Source organism: Chelonoidis abingdonii, chromosome 13 (genome assembly GCF_003597395.2).
Source record: "Chelonoidis abingdonii isolate Lonesome George chromosome 13, CheloAbing_2.0, whole genome shotgun sequence".
NCBI classification, from domain to species: domain Eukaryota; kingdom Metazoa; phylum Chordata; order Testudines; family Testudinidae; genus Chelonoidis; species Chelonoidis abingdonii.
Window position 1 is genome coordinate 16,917,088 of NC_133781.1, and position 20,007 is coordinate 16,937,094.

General features: G+C 51.8%; 1 protein-coding gene across 3 annotated transcripts in view; it reads left to right on the forward strand.

Annotated features, from left to right (window-relative positions):
- RNF157 (ring finger protein 157) overlaps window positions 1-20,007 on the forward strand; it is an 89,084-nt gene that overhangs the window by 44,984 nt on the left and 24,093 nt on the right. For all 3 annotated transcript variants that reach the window (XM_032792842.2, XM_075071777.1, XM_032792841.2), the window contains exons 3-12: window positions 2,142-2,230; window positions 6,457-6,603; window positions 7,442-7,559; window positions 10,491-10,557; window positions 13,066-13,109; window positions 13,889-13,936; window positions 14,285-14,356; window positions 15,204-15,363; window positions 16,275-16,387; window positions 16,850-17,088. In XM_032792842.2, the coding sequence (XP_032648733.1) occupies window positions 2,142-2,230; window positions 6,457-6,603; window positions 7,442-7,559; window positions 10,491-10,557; window positions 13,066-13,109; window positions 13,889-13,936; window positions 14,285-14,356; window positions 15,204-15,363; window positions 16,275-16,387; window positions 16,850-17,088 (1,097 nt within the window). The remainder of the gene's footprint in view (window positions 1-2,141; window positions 2,231-6,456; window positions 6,604-7,441; window positions 7,560-10,490; window positions 10,558-13,065; window positions 13,110-13,888; window positions 13,937-14,284; window positions 14,357-15,203; window positions 15,364-16,274; window positions 16,388-16,849; window positions 17,089-20,007) is intronic.

The following is a 20,007-nucleotide window of genomic DNA, read 5'->3' on the forward strand; positions in this document are numbered from 1 at the left end:
GTAAGCAAAGTCTAAATGAGCTCTCCCTGACAGCAAGTGATGAGCTGGGGACTGGGGGAAAGGCTTCAGGACCAGATTTTATTTACATTTACACCTAATCTACCTAGGTATCCAGCAAACAGATCTGTGTTGCCCAAGTGATAGATTTTGGCTGGGGTTGGGTTACAAATCACTTGAATGCCGGGGGTGAGGGAGGTGGGAATGAAATGTTGTTCTTATTTTACAAGTAAAAGGCAATAGAACTGTAATTAGCCTGTGCTGATTGAGAACATCAAGAGAGAGGGTGGGGACAGGTGTTTTGCTTGCTGGTCTGCCTGAGTCACAGGTACTATTTGACCTGCCCCTTTCCACTGTTTAAAGACAGAGCTGATTACGCTCCATAGATAGTCTTTTGTTTTGTTAAGTGACCACTGAAATCACTGATAATCAAGTCTAAGTGGCAGGGCTGCCGAGAGGGGGGGCAAGTGGGGCAATTTGCCCCAGCCCCCACAGGGGCCTCCTATAGTATTGCAACTTTTTTTATGGAAGGGGCCCCCGAAACTGCTTTGCCCCAGGCCCCCTGAATCCTCTGGGCGGCGCTGCTGAGATCCACACCCAGGGCTTTGTCCTCAGAGTAGCTGGACCTAGGGCTTCCGCAAGAGTTCCAGGCGTTCAGCGCCTCTCCGGGTGAGGCCGTAGGTGTGGACGCTGGGGACTTGTGCACCCAAATTCCCCATCGCTATGGCTGCTCCCTAAAAGGATCTCAGGAGCTCAGTTGTTAGCACCCTTGGTATTGGCCGACTCCAAGGATGTTTTGGGTGAAAGTCCTGTGTCAGGCTGGTGGGAAACTGCACTGTCCTCAGTGCTAAAGGCTCAGTGGGAACACAGGACATTGTTCCGGATCAGGCCTGGGAAGCCCCAGTCTGTTTCATAAGAGACGCAGCTGCTGAAGCCACCAGCTTAAGGATGCGCTCCCGTGCAGTGGTGTGAGTCGAGGATGTGCCGTGTGCTTCACAGTGGGCACAAATGGGATCCTTTCTCTGCGCTAGACTGGAGACACGGCTGGGACCTAGGCCCATACGAGACATTGCTAGGCTCCTCCATAGGCAGTGCTGTGCAGCGGGGAATAGCCCTGTGCACCATGTCTTCCTGAGCAACAGCCCGTCACGCTACCAGCGCAGGCTTCGGCTTCTGACCTGCTCTGCCTTTCCCAGCAGGGAACCTCGATCCCTGGGCCAGGCGTCGTGCTTACCTTGAAACCTGCTGAGCCAGGGCCCTGATCCTGCAAGGCACTGAGCACCTGCCATCCTCGAGGATGTCAGAGGGAATTGAGAGTGCTCTGCGCCAGGCAGATTCGGATTCCCTGGGCCAGATCCTCAGCTGGGGTAACTCACTCTAGTTCCCTTGACATCAGTGGAGCCATGGCAATTGATTGGGTCCCCACTTTGCACAGCTGGGTGGCATGGAGCTAGTATTGGATCCCTGCTTGGCACAGAGTGGGAGGAGTCTGGGGATTGTATTCCCACTTAACACAGTGCGGGGAGATTTCGGGGTCGTATTGGGTCACTGCTTTGCTTGGGGTCAGAGAGTGGGTCATCCTGGGTCCCGTTCATCCACGGCTGCACAGCTTTCTGTGGGACGTTCTGGCCTGCAGGGAGGAGTGCTGCTGGTGCTGGCAGTCTCGTCAGTGGTCTCGTGCTTGGTGGTACTGTTCTTACAGCCCCGTCCTCTGGAGCCAGGGGGTTGCTGCGAATCTCGGCTTCTGGGTAGAAGTGACAAAGCAGGTGTCTGGGCCTTGTGGCTAGGGCGAAAACTGGAAAAGGTGACCCTGGAAATCTCAACAACCGAAACGCAAACAGAGAGCCCCAGCACATGTTACTGTTGTTGTACAAATCTCATGGTGTCTAAGCCGATCTCATGACTGGTGGAGGAGGGGGGACAAATTCTGATTGTTGAAGCTGGCATTGGCCATACGGGGAAAGGGGCTCTGCCCTGTTGGAGAGATGAGGTCTGTGTGGCCTCTGACTTGGCACATGCACTTGCTCCTGACTAGGGGATGGGATCCAGGCCTGCTGCAGGTTGAATGATTTTGACTTAGGTGATACCTCGGCCCCTGGTGCTACAAAAATCAGCTGTTTCAATGTTCTCTCTCTTCACCCTAGTTTCCTTACGCCGCCCCACCCCCACAGGAGCCGGTGAAGACACTCAGGAGTTTAATCAACATTCGCAAGGACACTCTGCGTCTAGTCAAGTAAGTCCCTGTTTGCAGCGGTGGGAATTCACATGGTCTGGCTGGAAACCCTGCTGCAGCTTGCAGCATCCCAGTGACTTAACCAGGTAGGTGCCTGCATCAGCTGAGCAGTAACGTCCCAAACCGCCTCCAGAGGGAGCTCTACACCTACCCGTGTGTCTGTGTTAAAGCAAGATGCATGGCTCTGGGCTGGCTGGGAGGGGATTTGGGATTGTGAGGAAGGGATCTAGCGGGAGTGGGCCCTGAATGGAAGGAATAAGGGGTGCCCAGAATCCCGTCTACACCTGGTTGGTGAGGGGTAGCTCACGTGTAGATGCTGGAGTGGAGGAGTCAGCTCCCCTCTGGCATGGTGTGCTGAGAGCCACCCATCAGCCGGCATACCAAGAGGACTAAGCATGATTATAGTGAAGCCACTGAGAACGAATGGTGGTGCCACGAGGCGGCGTCCCGCAGAAAAGGCCCGCCCCCACTCCTGTTATTGGACAGATGGCTCGCCTCTTGGATTTTCACCTTCCTAGCTGATCTGCAGGGTCGTGAGAGGTGACAGCAGGAGCTAAGCTGAGCTAATCCCTCTCCCACTGGCAGGGCTGGAACCAGCATGCAGCAGCGCAGAGTTCAAGCCTGGTGGGGAGAAGTGACCCAGGAAAGCCAGTGCAGAGGCGAGGCCACAGACCAGCCACTCTCTAACCTGCCTCCCTTGCTGGGACACACTGCAATCGTTCTTTCTCTTTGCCCTTCTCTCACTGCATCTCTCAATTCTGATCCCCTTCCTGCTTTCCCTTGGGCCCAAAGTCCCAAGGAGGAGGGGGGAATTGTGCAAAAATGTGCCTACACCATTGCCCTGTGCAAATGAACAGCTCAGGGCCTGAGAGTCCCATGACACCATCCTGTGGGCATGCAATGATTGCATGGGACGTGCGTGTGCAGTACCCACCCTGCACGGAGGCTGGGTGTTCGTGAAGTGCTTAGAGAGTCTCAGATGGCTGACGAGGGGGAGTGGGAATCGGAAAGGGGGGCAAGTGTGATTTTGTTCCATGTAGGAGAAACTGTCTCCAAGCTGCGGCTCTGTGCTGAGCACTGGGATCTCCCCTGTAGCTCCATGGCCAAGCAGCAGCCGCATTGGAGACTGGCTTGCAGGTGACCTCCCAGGGTGACGAGCAACCACAAGGGGTGAGGTGGGTTTGAATTCACATGGGCAGTAACATACTGGAGGATTCTGCATTGTGCAGAAAGGGGTGTCCGGCTAGGAGCGTCTGATGAAGGGGGGCTACGGCTGAATACTTCTTCTTAAAAACACCCGAGGGAGAGAAAATGGGGGCATGAAGCCTGAAGGTGGGAGGGAAGGAAAAGAGAAGGGGGGAGAAGGAGGGAAATGGGAGTGATCAGGTGACACCATTGACGTCAGTTCATGGATTCTTCTCTGCTGCTGCCTGTTGTGCTCCTTAGGGGAGTGTATATCTGGGCCAGAAGATAAACATCTGCGAGAAAGCAAAGGTGAGAGTGGAGTTGCAAGTGGGGGCAGAAGAGGTGATTGCCCATGGCAGTGGTGAGGTGGAGCAGTGCAGGCCGTGACGGGGGTGCTGGGTGGGCAGTGGGGAGGCCAGTGCTGCCTGTGCCCTTGCTACTGCCGCACTGGGGATTGTGGCTCCAACTCCCCCTGCAGCCAAAGGGAGCGTGTGTGAAGGGGCTGCACGTGCCCAGGAGGAAGCCCTGGTGAAGCTGCTGCCCTGAGCGTCACTGGACGCTCGGCTTAAATGGAACGTGGAAAGGTTAGCATGGGAAATGTTCTGCTCCCACCAGGCCGGAAATCTGGGGGGGGTCTAAGCAGGACCAGGGCCGCCCAGAGGATTCAGGGGCCTGGGGCAAAGCAATTTTGGGAGCCCCTTCCATAAAAAAAAGTTGCAATACTATAGAATACTATATTCTTGTGGGGGCCCCTGCGGGGCCCAGGGCCTGGGGCAAATTGCCCCACTTGCCTTCCCCCCCGGCGGCCCTGAGCAGGACAGTCCTGCAAAACCCTTGACTGTCAGGAGGTACGAACCTGTGACGACTAAAAGCTGAGTGGAGATGGGCTAAAGGTGGAACCGACACTTCACGGCACCAGCTTTTTGTCTCTTCCAAACTTTTCTTTTTCTCTTGCATCCTCAAAATTCCCTGCGTGCACAAGTCACTTGTGCAGATCGCTAACCTGCTGGGCAAACAAAGGGAGTTCTGGAACATTCTGTATCCTGTCCATCGTGTCCCTGACGTCGGCTGGGTTACGTGGACTTTACTGCTGCCTTTGCAATTATTTTTCCAAATGGCTTTATTAGAAGGAAGGGCAGGAATGTGGTCTAGTGATTAAAGCAGAGGAGAAGGAGTGAGACTTGGGTTCTGGGCTCAGCACTGCCACTGACTCATTGCGTGATCTTGGGCAAGTCATTTCTCCTGTTTTGCCCCTCGGCTTTGCTCTGTGTTCATTGGAGGTGATGATATTTATCTGCCACACCGGGGCATGGAGAGGCTTTGGTCCACCAGCGCTTGGCAGATGCTTCGAGAGCTGAGGATGGAAGGTGCTGGAAAAGGCTCAGAGGGGTGGCTGCAGTGTGTCGATTGCGTCTCAAAGCGATGGCAGAGTTAATATTCGTACAGCTCAGGTTTTATAGAGCAGTATCTGGGAAAACTGGGCACCTCCGACTTGGCCTCAGTTGCTCCCCCCGGAGGCTAAACTGCAAATCTCAACTACAGAAGGTTGGAAGCTCTTTGTACAGTGCGGAGTGTGGCGCAGAACTGGGCTCTAAGTGCCGTCCAGCATCTAGAGTGTACTGCTTCTCTCCTGCCGGGCGCATTTGCCTATTCATCTGTGGTCTGCCTCTTGCGCTGCTGCCTTTTACACCTCTGGCTGGCCCAGCCCCTGGGATAACTTTCCTCCCAGCAGCATATACGCTCAGGCACGGAGGCAGAGCCATTCAGAATGAACAGAGACTGAGTTTGCTCTTTGAATGCAAATGTGGGTTTCGTTTCAGTGAACAACACCAAGGTTTATAGCACAGGCTCCAGAGAACACGCACAATCCCCGAGGAGGGGAAACAGACCGGACAAATCCAGTGAGTCGCTACTTTGCCCTTTCATCTCAAACAGTGGAACACAAGCTTTCTCCTCGTGACGTTGGGCCAGGCTGTGGCCTCATTTACACTGATATACATCTGAAGTGACTCTGATGGTAACGGTGTTACTTCAGATTTACATTTGAGTCACCCTCCAATCGGAGCATTGCCTGTGGCACCTTTTATCTGTCTTAGACACGACCGTGGCCCCAGTCACTAGAGCCTCTGAGCACCTCTCGAGCTTTAATGGATTTAGTCTCACAACGCCATTGGGAGCTTGGGCAGGGCTGTTACCCTTGTTGTAACATGGGGATCTGAGGCATGGAGAGGTTACAAGAATTGCCCCAGGTCACACAGGAAGTCAGTGGGGGAGTTGAATTCAGGTTTTTGGACCACTTTGCCATCCATCCATCGTCCTCTATTGTCCTCTGTACTGACCAGAACGGAAAGGCCAGGCCAGACTCCAGCTTTCATTAATGAGGATTTGCCCTTCCTTACCCCTAGGGCCTGAGCCTCCTTTCCACCAGGAGCCAAGCCCTTCCCTCTGTCAGGTCACTCTTTGCTAAAGCTGCTGATCCGCTGGCCTGGGTCCCCTACAAATTGCCCAGTACGACTTGAAAGACTCCAGCTGTTTGCTCTCTACGAGGCTTCTATACATGGCCCTTGGATCCAGCCCGAAGCTCAGAAAAGCCTCGGATTTGAAGCTGTCTCCCCCCGCGCCTCCCCCCCCCCAAAAAAAGCTTCTTGCCCTCGCTTGCTGGGCAGTGTCAGGCCTTGCACTGGATTGGGCATGGGAGGATGGGACCGAAGCGGATTCTTGTTGTCAGTTGATTGGATTTATACAATTTCTGGCAGTAACGTTGTTACACAACACTGGAGACCACTTCATCCCCCTGGCAGCCTTTTGGTTGCTGTTGTCTGCTCGTCTTGGACATGGCTGGGGTTTGTTTTCCGGCCAGTGCCGGTCCTTGGGTGCAGCTCACTGTGGTTTCGTCACATATTGGCTTTTCCAGAGGGAAGGGGATGGAATCTTTAGTTTTTCCCCAGCGTAGTTACACTGTGCTCCAGAGCCTTGCATGGAGGGTGTTTAAGGGGCTTCTGGATCCAGGGTAAGTTCTGTCTCCCTCTGTGATTTGCCAGGTGCACGGAGGAAGTGAAGATCCCTGGCGAGGAAGTCAGCAAAGCCAAGGTCCGCTACAACGTGGAGTTCACCTTTGATACTGACGCGCGAGTGGCCATCACCATTTATTACCAGGCTACCGAAGAATTCCAGAATGGAGTAGCCAGGTGAGAAGAACGCAGGAGGTTCCGGGGGAGGCATTTCCTCCATATACCAGGGGGGCTGAGGAGTGGGGCTTTCCCCCAACCCTTGGCTAGTACGGCTTCCCGTAGAGCCAGGCCTGAGTACAGCTCTCCCTGTGTTACTGCTTGAGACAGTTGTCGCTCCAGGGAGCGAGACGTCCAGTGCACTGAGACGGTTCTGCCAGAGGCGGTTCCCAGTACAGCTTGTTCAGTTTTGCTGCTGTTGAAGATTAGAGGAGGGCTCCCCACACTCCTCAGCCCAAGTGTCAAGGCCTGTCCCAGACCATGGCCTCCCCCAGGAGTCCTGGCCAGCCCAGTGCCCCCTGAGTGAGTTCAGAGTCCTAGACTGCTGGAGTGTCATCCCGTCCCGCGCCCCCAGCTCTTGTCGCCTCTACCTCTGTGTGGAGGGCACCCAAGAGAATGGAGGATGGGCTCAGAGATGTTCCTTTGCTGGGCTTCCCCCTACCCAAGGCTGAGGTGTGCTAAGCAGGTGGCCCCCTGTAGGACCGATAGGCCTTGATGGAGTGTCTCCAACCTTGCCAAGGGGAGTGGCCACATGTTGATCTCTCCCCATCCTGTATGGCTGGTGGGACATCAAAACATCCCTGAAATACCTTTGGCCCTCAGAAGGCTACCAGCCTTCAGCCACCCTGGATAGGGAGTGATGGGACCAAACCCAGTTTTCTCACAGAAGACCTGGGAAGAGGCGGCTCCTTCCTCTGCTCTTCGGGAGCGCTCCTCGCTGGGGTGAGCCGGTGCACTGCGGAAAGGATAGCGGGAATGCAAAGCCTGGGCAGTAACTCTGTCGCCCTCTGATTGGCAGCTACCTCCCCAAAGACACCAGCTTGCAGTCAGAGACGGTTCATTACAAACGAGGGGTGTGTCAGCAGTTCTGCGTCCCCTCCCACACCGTCGATCCTTCCGAATGGGCAGAAGAGGAGGTAAGCCAGCCCGGCAAGAAGCCACGACACGGTGGTTTGTAAGCTCTTCTCGGTCAGCCACACTCACTGAGATCTGGGCTGCCCCTGTGAGTAACTCTCACCTGTTGGCACGTGCTCTTTGGTTTGGAACAGCTCCTGGGCCGTGGCAGCAGAGTGCACGCAGCTGAGTGGGACATGGGTGGCAGTGGCATGTTGGGAGCCAGCAAAAGGTTCATGACTACAGTAAAGAGAGGAGGAAGCTGGAAAGCAAGTCACAAAAGTCTGAGGGACCAGTGCTAGTGATGAACCAGTGGTGGGGAATCACTAATCAATAGCACTGATTTAAAATACACAAGCTAAAGCAGGGTAACATGGAGCCCTTCAAAGCTGCTGAACCCTAGAGAGGTAAGGAGAGCGTTCTCCAAAGCTGTAGAGCTGCATGGCTCCACTCCATTAGAGTCTGAAACTGGGGTCATGTGTCCTTTGTTTTCAGCATGGATATAATCTGGTTTTGTAAAGAGAGATGCATCCCCTCTTGAGCTGCAGAGGTATCAAAGTGCCTTGCAGCCATATAGTCATCCCTCTGCTGCTTGTGTGGCACCTCCACTACCGGAGGTTTGCAATCATGGTAGCCCGTTCTGAACAATCCTCTGCTAATCTCTTTGCAGATGGATAGTCCTTTTGATCCTCTCAGGATACCACATCGTCAGCCAAGGTCATCTTTTTTTCTTCCTCAAATTGTTCTGCCAGTGACTTTCCCTGCTGGTGCCCGCAAACACACATTGCCTGCTAAATCTCTTAAAATGTGCCCTGCAAATCAAATGTTTCTTTTTGTAAGATCTCTAGCTAGTATTTGCTGAGTTCCAAGCATCTCCAATGCTTTTTGTTGGTTACGTGGTCTATCGGTGATGTTTTCAAAATTCTATAATATCAGGATTGGAAGGATTGTTGTTTCTTTCTTATCAGTTGTTTGGATGTCCATGTTTCACAGCCATAATTTAACGCATCAAATGTAAGTTAAGAGTCAGAATTCAGTCTTCAGGTTTATGTCCCTTCTCATCTTATGTTTATCCTTCCAGAATGCCTCTTTCACTCCTGCTATTCTGGTGCTGAGTTCAGTCTCCAGTCTTCTGTCTTCTGTAATGATGTTTCTTAAGTAGCAATAATTTCTCACTTGCTGTACAACTGTGTCGTTCAGTGGCCTCATGCATGTTTTCCCAGGATCCTTGCATACAACCCTAGTTTTTTGTCTTGTCCATGTTCAATTCTAGATCATAATCTTTGTCATCTTCATATATAATTGCTACTAATTTCATCAAACTTTCTTCTGTATCAACAGCAGTGTGTCATCTGCATAGCAAACACTATTTACCTATTTTCCTTCTCTTTCTTAGATTAGTTTAATCAAACACTCACTATAAATGTTGAGTAAAGGTGATATAACAACCTTGTCTTACTCCTCTCTTGATCTCTATTCAATTTTCATTTTTGTCTCCCATTGTGATTGCTTTCTGATTCCCGTATCATTGTTTTATTACTTGGAGTTCATATCCGTCAATCCCCACAAATCTTCATATGTTGAGCAATTTGTAGTGGTAGGTGCTGTCACATGCTTTTTGGAAATCAATGGAACAAGTGTATTGTTTTCCCAATTTCAACCAGTCTTTCTAATGTCCGCTTCATGTCCCTAATAGTATTCATCATGCTTTTTCCACATTTGAAGCAGTTATTTCTTTCACTTATTTCCTCATCAATCTTTCCTTGTATTTGGCCTTGAACAACTCACAAAAGTATCTTAGAGGGAGGAGACAGTAGGCTGACTGTTCTGTAGGCTTTACAATCTATGGCGGCAGCCTTTGGGGGGATTTGGATACACAGTGATGTTGTTGTGAAGACTTCTGGCAATTCTCCTACCTGACACATTCCTCCTTACCTCTAACAGGGCTTTCAAGCCTTTGTCCCCGATGCTTTTTAACAATTCAGCCAATATTCCTTCACAAACTCGTGCTTTTCCACATGCTGCCGTGATTTCTTCATCCACTATTGGCAGATAGTTGTAGTCAGATCCAACAGGGAAGAGGCCTGGGCCAAAATGCAGAAGTAATGAGCAAGGGTCAGCCAACAAGTTTTCAAGAAACCTGTGCCATCGAGGGGTGGGAAACAACCCACTCTCCACTGTATGAAGCTCAAAACACAGCATAAAAAAAACAGGGGACCTTTAACAATACACGGAACTGAAAAAGACCCTGAAAACATTCCAAGCATCAGCAACTGTACCCCATAGAGGAGAGAGCAGAATTAGCTCTGGGGGTGGAATCCTGCCTTTCTCACCCTAGAGAAAGGGTCAGTGACTGGTGCTGTATGACTGAGAGAGGCTTTTTAACTCCTTCGCTCTTATGCACCAGAAAAGTAGCATGGTCTGGTACGTTCTGTTCATGGTCCTTGTTAGAATATGGTGGGGGTGGGGATAGAGGAGGAGAGACTTTGGTTATGGAGTTAACTAAACTGGTTTGCATGGTTAAGCAGTGACAGATTTGTAGTTGCAGAGCTACTGAGTAAACTTCAGTGCTTTACATGAAAGTGAGGGTCTTTCACATCCCAGGGCCTGGGATGTTCCAAGATGTAATTGCACCATAGCAGCCTGAGAGCTGTGAGGAGCTGAGAGCAGTGGGATGCTTATTTCTGTGCGTCCGTGTCTTACACCTTCACTGCAGAGAAACGTCCCTGGGCACTTCTTAAGGATGTGTTCGCTGTAATGGATCAGATCTCTAGCTGGTGTAAATCAACATAGGACCATTTGCATCACTGGGCGGGCTCCTGCAACTGGCGTCAATTGGTGTAGCTCCACTGAAGTCAGTGGAGTTGCATTGATTTATGCCAGCTGAGAATCTGACTCAGTGACTCTTCCTGCGATATTAACACGTTTCCTTCTCTCTCTCCCTCTCTTTACAGTTGGGCTTTGACCTGGACCGAGAGGTGTATCCCATGGTGGTGCATGCAGTCGTGGACGAGGGAGATGGTAGGAACAGACCCTTGGGACTGCAGGGCTTCATTTCTCTAAGTCTGCAGCGAGGTGGATGAGCCTTAAGGCTCTGGTGCCCCGCGCAACTTGCCCTGCAGATGGTGTCTGTGTTCTTACAATGCAGCCTCCGTTTGCGCAGTGAACCTTCAGCATCTGTGTGTTGCTCCAGTCCCCTGTGCTGGTACAAGACAGCCCAGATGGCCTGATAAATGGATTTACTTTTCTCTTGCTGGAGAGAGAAAATAAAGGCTCATTATTGATTCCTCGGCAGCAGTTTTTCAGCCTTATCCTCGAGGCTTTTGAGATTATCAGCTCTTTGGGACAGGGCCTGTCCTTTATACCATGTTTGTACAGCACCTAGCACAATGGGCCCGGCCTGGCCAGGCTCTTTTAAATATCACAGAAATGTAAACATTAAATAATAACAACAGGCCGTATCCAGCTGGACGTACACCCAGGGGCATGGATGCTGTAGCACGGCACATCCTGCAGCTACTTCATTTAAACTGAGAAAGGGAGGGGTTTTTAATGAACGATCTCTCCTGGCCAGGAGCCCTCAAGCCTTTGAGGCTGATATTTGGTTCAGGGCTCAGGACCTCGCTGAGCGCTCTGTTCGAGGGCCCAGTGCACAGCTCACTGAAGTCAATGGAGCCAGTGGGTTTTGGATCAGGCCCTTGGGGAAGGAAAGCGAGTCCTGAGAACTCCATAGTGGGCCTGACCCTGTGTGGCACTGACTGTCCTCTGCCCTCACAGAAATCCAAGGTGCGCAGCACCCTGCAGGATCAGGCCCTGTATGGAGACGGCTGGGGGTGTGATAGACCCTCCCCAGGCCCCGTCTTGCTGAGTTTAAGTGGCACTGGGGGCTGTCAGAGAATTAATTCTGAATCCAAGGAAATGCATTTCCCCGGCACTCCAGCTGGGACCTGCTCAGCGTGCCCTATAAATATTTGTCCTCTGCTTTTGTGAAGGTCACTCAATGAGGTGGTTACACTTTCTCTAGCCCAGACAAGGAGCCTGATCAGGGCTCAGCTTTTCCCTGGGGAAGTGGATGGTTCCTGGCTTATAACAGCAGCAGCGCTCAGCGGGAGCCCAGGCCAGGCCCCCACCAGGAACTCTGCCTGGGGGCTCTAGGTCGGAGCCCCACTTCTATGGAAGATTTGTCTTGGGTGCAGGGTGACCAGACAGCAAATGTGAAAAATGGAGACGGGGGTGGGAGATAATAGAAGCCTATCTAAGAAAAAGCCCCCAAAATCAGGACTGTCCCTATAAAATCGGGCCATCTGATCACCCTACTTGGGTGCCAAGTATCTGACATGAGTCTTTCCCCTTAGCTCACTGGAGTCTCTCTGGACTCAGGAATTGGCTGACATGTACCCAGGCTAACCGAGCTGCCTTGTTAAAAGCCCTTGTCCTGCCCCTGGGGAGTACGGAGCAGCATGCGGAAGTGAGGGGCGCTCCCAGATGCAATGGAAGACGTGTCCTTCGTAACCCCCAAGTTCCTGTCCCTTGTGAGCCTTCCAGCGTGCGGCATGAAAAGATTTGGCCTGTTTCAGAGACCATTCTTGCCCAGGGGCCAATATGGTCTAGGGGGAGTCAGCATGGATTAGGGGACTGGGAGCCAGGGCCTCCTGAATTCTAATTCTTGCTCTGCCACTGAGCCGCTAGGGGTCAGTCACTTGACTTCTTCATGCCTCCGTTTCCCCCTCATGCAGTAGGGATACCGTCCCCCAGGGGAGCTAGGAGAATTCTCCAGTTGAAGTCTGTACAGTGCTTTAAAATGTTACAGACCAGTTGTTCCTGTTTTCTGGCTGATCCTGGGTCAGAGAGGTGGGGAATAGGCTGGTTCTAATAAGGTCACAGGGCAAATTAATTGCAGTCAGTGAAGTTACCCCAAAGAGGAGTTTTGCTCCTGACATTCCCAGTTCATTCCCTTTACATCCTTGTGCCTTCGCATTGCAGCTTTGCGACAGCGTCATGGTTCCTTGGGGACGTGCCAGGCTTTGCGGCAGTCTTCTCAGTCCCATATGGGCCTGAGTGTTATGCCCTAGCCCTGATCTGCTGGGCAGAGGCAGCACATTGCAGCTCGTACTGTGCGTCCACGGAGCCATTTTCCTCCTGACAGAGGGAAAAGCCTCCACGTAACAGCTGCGCCTTCAACGGGTGGCTGGGGAGAGGAACTAGGAGCCTAGCTCACATACGTGCTAACCCATAGCAGTCCCCTGCCTCCAGTCTGTAGGAGTTAGAGAGAAGAGACTGAGCGGTTCCTCCTGCCTGACCTTGGGTTGTGCGGGGGGAACGTGTCATCTTCCCTGTATCCAAACATGGCACCCTTTCCCCCTCTGCTTTTCCCATTGCAGTGCCCAGCAGGCAGTGCTCCTGCCCCAGATCAGCTGGATGTGGTGTTCCATATCCCACTCCTGCAATGGGTGCTGGGGCAGTGACCTGGATTCCCAGCTGCAGGGCATCCTTTTTACCTCTTGACCCTGCCCCTTTTGTGTCTTGCAGAGCACCTTGGCCACTGCCACGTACTGCTAGCGACGTTTGAGAAGGTGAGTGTTGGACATCTACATGGCTAGGCTTGGCTGAATTTGGTTTTTATTTGGTTATCATTTTGACAGATAATGATGTTTATTTTTAAGCATTTATTTCAATTTTTATCAAAGTAAATTCTCACAGTTGTGCATAATTAGAGGTTTTAATCATTTTTTTCTATTTGTCCAAATTTTCATGATTTTGGGAAGTTATCGGAGGAGGGGCAGACAATGGGCTGGCTCAGACAATCGTTATTTAATTACAGTGGACATTGAGATTCAAAAAGTTCAAAAGTTACAACCATTGAAACACAAATGATCAGTATCACATGTCCAAACAGACAAAGTAAATAGCCTTAAATCAACCTCTAAGAAGGTCTTAAGCAGCATTTTTCCTATTTTGCTTCTCTGTACGTTTCTAGTATTATCAATGGCAATAGCTCAGTGGTTTGAGCTTTGGCTCAATTTAGGGTTGTGAGTTCAATCCTTGAGGGGGCCATTTAGGAATCTGGGGCAAAAATCTGTCTGGGGATTGGTCCTGCTCTGAGCAGGGGGTTGGATTAGATGACCGCCTAAGGTCCCTTCCAACTCTGATATTCTATGAATCTATGATTTTTTCATCAGTTTGCATGTGCATGTGTGAAATTGACATTTACTGGTAACAATCTAATCCTGCCAAGCCTAGCTGCAGGTGTCACAATATACAGCATGAGATAAATACACCACAGCTCCCTTCCCTCCCTGTAGTGTTTATGGTTGCTTTGCATTAACTTGGAGTACAATTTCCTTGTTTGCAGCATGCAGATGGTAACTTTTGTGTGAAGCCCCTGAAGCAGAAACAAGTGGTGAGTGTATGTGGGGTTGGGGCTGGCTAGCACTGGCCTGGTCCTGGGGGCTGAGGGGCAATTGTTCCTTGCTAGTGGGCTGGCCTGGATGGGAGCTTGAATCCAGGAAGGATTGCGAGTCTGTTAGATGCCCTCTTCGCAGCGGAGGGGTGGCATGCATAGAGACAGCCTGTACCCAGTGTAGGGCACTGGGAGTGAGGTTGTGGGGAGGGGGTCCCTCCTCACATGGTGGGGAACGGGAAGGCTTAGAAAGAGGCTGTCCCAAGGAGAGTATCTGAAATGAGCTGGCGTGGCGGCACCAGCATAACTGCATCGCTCGTGTGACTTCCCCATCTCTGTGGGTTCCAGGTGGATGGAGTTAGCTACCTCCTTCAGGAGATCTATGGGATCGAGAACAAATACAATATACAGGACTCCAAGGTAAGGATGTGTTCCCCGGGGGTTGGGGTTGCAGGTCCTGGGAAAGGGGCGTGCCCTGCTTAATGGCCGTTCTCTTTGGCGCACACATCTCTCCTCTTCCACTTTAACTTAACGCAGTAACTGTTCAGCACTCTCAGGAATCGGGAGTTTATAGAACAGTGCATTGGCCTTGGCCCAGCGCTGCTGTTGCTCCACAATGGTACACTCCAGCTAGCCCTGTTATCCCAGTCTTGGGTTCCCCACGTAGTGTGGCCAGTGTCCCTCAGGCCTGGCCAGCAGTGCCTGCGGCAATCCCAGGCATATCCCACCTTTGCAGTCACCCTTCTCTTGCTCTGGTCCAATCCTGGACCCACCTTAATGCCTTTTCCACCCAATAAGCACTAGGAGAAGATCTCCAAGCTCATGTTCAATAAGGATTTGAACCAAGGCCCTTGGAGATAAAAAGCCCAAGTACTGACCTTCTTTTCTACGGGCCTTCCTGTTAAATTATCTCTCCACATAGGGCTGCAGTGACTCTCTGGGGTGAATCCTTGCCTGTCAAGGGCCCTAGCTGCTATGGAGCTGGTGCAATGCTGGATTGGTGGGAGCTGCATGGGGAAGCCCCAGGCATAACTCCTCGGGGCTCCCTGTGTGTTTGGGCAGGAGTGGGTTAAGGGTTGAGGTGGGCCAGTTGATCCACCACTCTGCAGATCTGTGAGCCATTGACCACTGCCGAACAGGAGCTGCTAGGGTTGCTGCAGGCCCCCACTGCAATAGCAGCCACTCCAAGGGCAAGGCTTTTTCCCACTGGAGAGCCCCACTGTGCCAAGCCCTGCTGGAGAGGCTCATTCTCTCTCTTCCTGCCCAGGTGGCTGAGGACGAGGTGAGCGATAACAGCGCAGAGTGCGTGGTCTGCCTCTCGGATGTGCGGGACACTCTGATTCTACCCTGCCGCCATCTTTGCCTCTGTAACACTTGTGCGGACACCCTGCGTTACCAAGCCAACAACTGCCCCATCTGCAGGCTGCGTAAGGCTCAGGGCTCTTTTCAGATCCCAGGGTGGAAGAGGACTGATTCCTAACAGGGAGGATTGAGAGGGGGCATAGTCACAAGTTGTTTTACTCTTTAGCTTGGGAAGATCTGTCTTGCACATCCTACACATGGAGTTCAAGCAAGACAAAACTCTTAGCTTCACCCAAACTGCTCATGTGATGACTCTGTGCACGGAGCTGAGTTTGGCTGGCATGGGCCTTTTCCTAGGGAATAAGAGCAGGCTGGCCTGGAATAAGGGCTTGAATCTAGGAAGGACTGAGGGTCTATTAGAATTGCGAGTGCATTGACTGACATCGTCATCTGCCTGGTGTTAGAGGTAGCTCCATGCAAAACCTTTTCTATAATTTTTACAGCACTGTTCCAAATTTCATTTCAAGAAATTTTGCACCTGCATTGTTTGTGGGTTTTTGGTTTTTATGTTTTTCAAAATTTTGTGAAATGAGGTTTTGGCATTGATAAAAAAAATACCCAAATTCAACATTTTTTTTTTTTTTTTTCAAATTCTGGGGCAAAAATCTTTGTCTGACCGAAACTTCCGAGTTTGCAATTTTGAAAATGTTAGTGTCTCCTGCTTGAAAATAGGTCCCTCCTGAGTGATCAATAAGTCATTTTTTTCCCCCACAGAAAACAGCTGAATTTTTAAGGTGGAAAAACCTGAAATTTTGCAGGTTTTACACAAAATGTGTGAAATTTCAACAAAATGCAAAACCTCTAATCCTGAACAAATGCAAAAACCTCCAATTCCATCTGAACGATTTTGTATGGTCTTCACTAGCGTGGAATAGAAGAAAGAAAACAGCTCTTATGAAAACAAGTGACATTCTCCCACTTGTTATATTAGAAATGAACTTTCTGTATCCTTCCCTCCCCTCCCCGCACTGTTCAGCATTCCGAGCCTTGCTCCAGATCCGAGCAATGAGGAAAAAACTTGGCCCTCTATCTCCAACCCGCTTCAGCCCAATCATCTCCTCCCAAACTTCTGATTCTGAGGAGCACTCGGTGAGTATTGACCAGAGGAGCCAACCCATCAGCCCTCACGTGCGTAGTCCTGACCCTGCTGTTACTCCCCACGGTGTATAGTCACTGGGATGCAAAACAGCTCACAGGCTTCTTAACAAAGGCTAACCCAGGAGGGGGAATTCCTTCTACTTTCAATCCTGATCTTGTGGGAGTGCTGAACTCACACAACATCCAGGAACAAGGTGCATTGGCAAAGCTGAGGCGGGGCGCAGGGCTAGCGCAGTGGGGGGCTGAGGGGTGTGGTGGGTATCTTGCACAGCCCTTGCCTGCTCTATGCCTCCCTCCAAGAAGTGGTCTCAGGCCTTTGCATTCCTGGCCACCAAGTTTTGTATCTATAGGCCGCCGCTTTGGAATGAATTACCCTGCTCGGAGTGGAGGGGGTATGTTGTGAAACATGGGCTGTTGAATGCTCATTGCCAGGCCTGTTTCTGCTCCCTGTAGTCTTCTGAGAACATCCCTCCTGGTTACGAGATAGTGTCTCTCCTGGAAGCTCTCAACGGGCCTCTCACTCCGTCCCCGGCCGCCCTTCCACTGCATGGGCTTGGGGACAGCCACGGGACAGGGATGCTGCCGTCGTATGGCAGTGACGGCCACCTGCCTCCCATCAGGACGCTCTCTCCCCTTGACCACTTGTCGGACTGCGGCAGCCAAGGGCTCAGACTCAAGAAGAGCCTGTCAAAGTAAGTCACTCTCCGCCTTTCCCTTCAGCACATTACCGGGTGCTCTTGCAGCCGGAGGGAGAGGGTCTCTGGCCTAAGCTTCCTTGTAGGGTCCAGTCCCCAGCCCTTGGTTTCCAAAACGCTGGCGGGCAGAGCAGGCAGGGCCAGCTTTAGGAAGTGCGGGGCCCAGTTCAAACAGTTTCAACGGGGCCCTGGCATGGATGACTTAAAAAAAGAAAAAAAACACATGTAAAAAAACACATGGGGCTTGTATTCACCAGGCAGTGCTCCGAGTCTTTGGCGGCACTTCGGCGGTGGGGCCTTCACTCGCTCCAGGTCTTCAGCGGCTCTAAAGGACCCGCTGTCGAAGTGCCGTCGAAGACCCGAAGAGAGTGAAGGACCCACCGCTGACGTGCTGCTGAAGACCCAAAGTGCTGCCACACAAGTGAGTAAAAAATAAAAAGAGGCCTCTAGCCAGGGAAGGGATTCTCACTGGGCACCTGGCCCTCTTAGGCGTGGGGCCCGACTTGGGGGAATTGGTGGAATAGGCCTAAAGCGGGCCCTGCCTAAGAGTAGGGCACTTGGAGCTAGGGATCGGGTTCCCATGGGTAGGGCACTTGGAGCTGGGGTTAGGGTTCCTATGGGTAGGGCTTCCCCGCCCTTGGGATCGGGTTCCTAAGAGTAGGGCTCTTGGAGCTGGGGTTAGGGTTCCTGTGGGTAGGGCGCCACACCCTAGGCTTCCTGCCCTAGGGTTAGGGTTCCCATGGGTAGGGCACTTGGAGCTAGAATTAGGGTTTCCTATGGGTAGGGCTTCCCACCCTAGGGTTAGGGTTCCTATGGGTAGGGTGCCTCGCCCTATGGTTAGGGTTCCTATGGGTAGGGCACTTGGAGCTAGACTTAGGGTTCCTATCAATAGGGTTTCCCACCCTAGGGTTATGGTTACTAAGGGTACGGCACTTGGAGTTAGGGTTAGGGTCCCTATGGGTTGGGCTCCCCACCCTAGATTTAGGGTTCCTATAGGTAGGGCACTTGAAGCTAGGGTTAGGGTTCCTATAGCTAGGGCTTCCCTCCCTAGGGTTAGGGTTCCTATGGGTAGGGTACTTGGAGGTAGGGTTAGGGTTCCTATGAGTAGGGCGCCACACGCTAGGGTTAGGGTTCCTATGGGTCAGGCACTTGGAGCTAGGGTTAGGGTTCCTATGGATAGGGCTTCCCGCCCTTGGGTTAGGGTTCCTATAGGTAGCACACTTGGAGCTAGGGTTAGGGTTCTTCTGGGTAGGGCACTTGGAGCTAGGGTTAGGTTTCCTAAGGGTAGGAAACTTGGAGATAGGGTTAGGGTTCCTTTGAGTAGGGCATCCTGCCCTAGGGTTAGTGTTCCTAAGGGTAGGGCACTGCGAGCTACGGTTAGTGTTCCAATGCGTAGGGCGCCCTGCACTAATGTTAGGGTTCCTATTGGTAGGGCACTTTGAGCTAGGGTTAGGGTTCCTATGGGTAGGGCTTCCAGCTCTAGGGCTAGTTTTTCTAAGGGTATTACACTTGGAGCTATGGTTAGGGTTCCTATGGGTAGGGGATCCCACCCTAGGTTTAGGGATCCTAGGGGTAAAGCAATTGGAGCTAGGGTTAGTGTTCCTATGGGTAGGGCTTCCCGCCCTAGGTTTAGGATTCCTAAGGGTAGGGCACTTGGAGCTAGGGTTAGAGTTCCTATGGGTAGGTCTTCTCGCCCTAACATTAGGGCTCCTAAGGGTAGGGCTCTTGGAGCTAGGGTTATGGTTCCTATGTGTAGGGCTTCCCGACCTAGGGTTAAGGTTCCTATGGGTAAGGCAGTTTGAGCTATGGGTTAGGGTTTCTAGCTGTAGGGCTTCCCGCCCTAGTGGTAGAATTCCTAAGGGTAGAGTTCTTGGAGCTAGGGTTAGGGTTCTATAAGGGTAGGGCACTTGCAGCTAGGGTTAGGGTTTCTAAGGGTAGGACACTTGAAGCTAGGGTTAGGGTTCCTGTGGCTTGGGCTTCCCGCCCTAGGCTTAGGGTTTCTAAGAGTTCAGGAGTTGGAGCTAGGGTTTAGGTTCCTATAGGTAAGGCTTCCCGTCCTAGGGTTAGGGTTCCTATGCGTAGGGCACCCCGCCCTAGGGTTAGGGTTCCTATGCATAGGGAACTTCGAGCTATGATTAGAGTTCCTATGGGTTAGACATCCTGCTCTAGGGTTAGGGTTCCTGTGTGTAGGGCACTTGGAGCTAGGGTTAGGGTTCCTACTGGTAGGGCTTCCCGCCCTATGGTTAGAGTTCGTAAGGGTAGGGCACTTGGAGCTAGGGTTAAGGATCCTATGGGTAGGGCTTCCTGCTCTAGGTTTAGGTTTCCTGTGGGTAGGGCTCTTGGAGCTAGGGTTAGGGTTCCTACTGGTAGGGCTTCCCGCCCTATGGTTATGGTTCCTAAGAGTTGGACACTTGGATCTAGGCTTAGGGTTCCTATAGACAGGGCTTTCCGCCCTAGGGTTAGGGTTCCTATGAGTAGGGCACCCCTCCCTAGGGTTAGGGTTCCTATGCATAGGGCTCTTGGATGTAGGGTTAGGGTTCCTATTGATAGGACTTCCCGCCCTAGGGTTAGGGTTCCTATGGGTAGGGCACCTTGAAGTAAGGTTAGGGTTCCTATCTGTTGGGCTTCCTGCACTAGGGCTAGAGTTTCTAAGGGTAGGGTACTTGGAGCTAGGGTTAGGGTTCCTGTGAGTAGGGTTTCCCGCTCTAGGGTTAGGGTTCCTAAGGATACGACACTTGGAACTAGATTTTGGTTTCCTATGGGTAAGGCTTCCCGCCCAAGTGTTAGGGTTCCTAATGGTAGGGCACTTGGAGCTAGGGTTAGGGTTCCTATGGATAGGGCTTCCCACCCTAGTGTTAGGGTTCCTAAGGGTAGGGCACTTGGAGCTAGGGTGAGGATTCCTGTAGGTACAGCTTC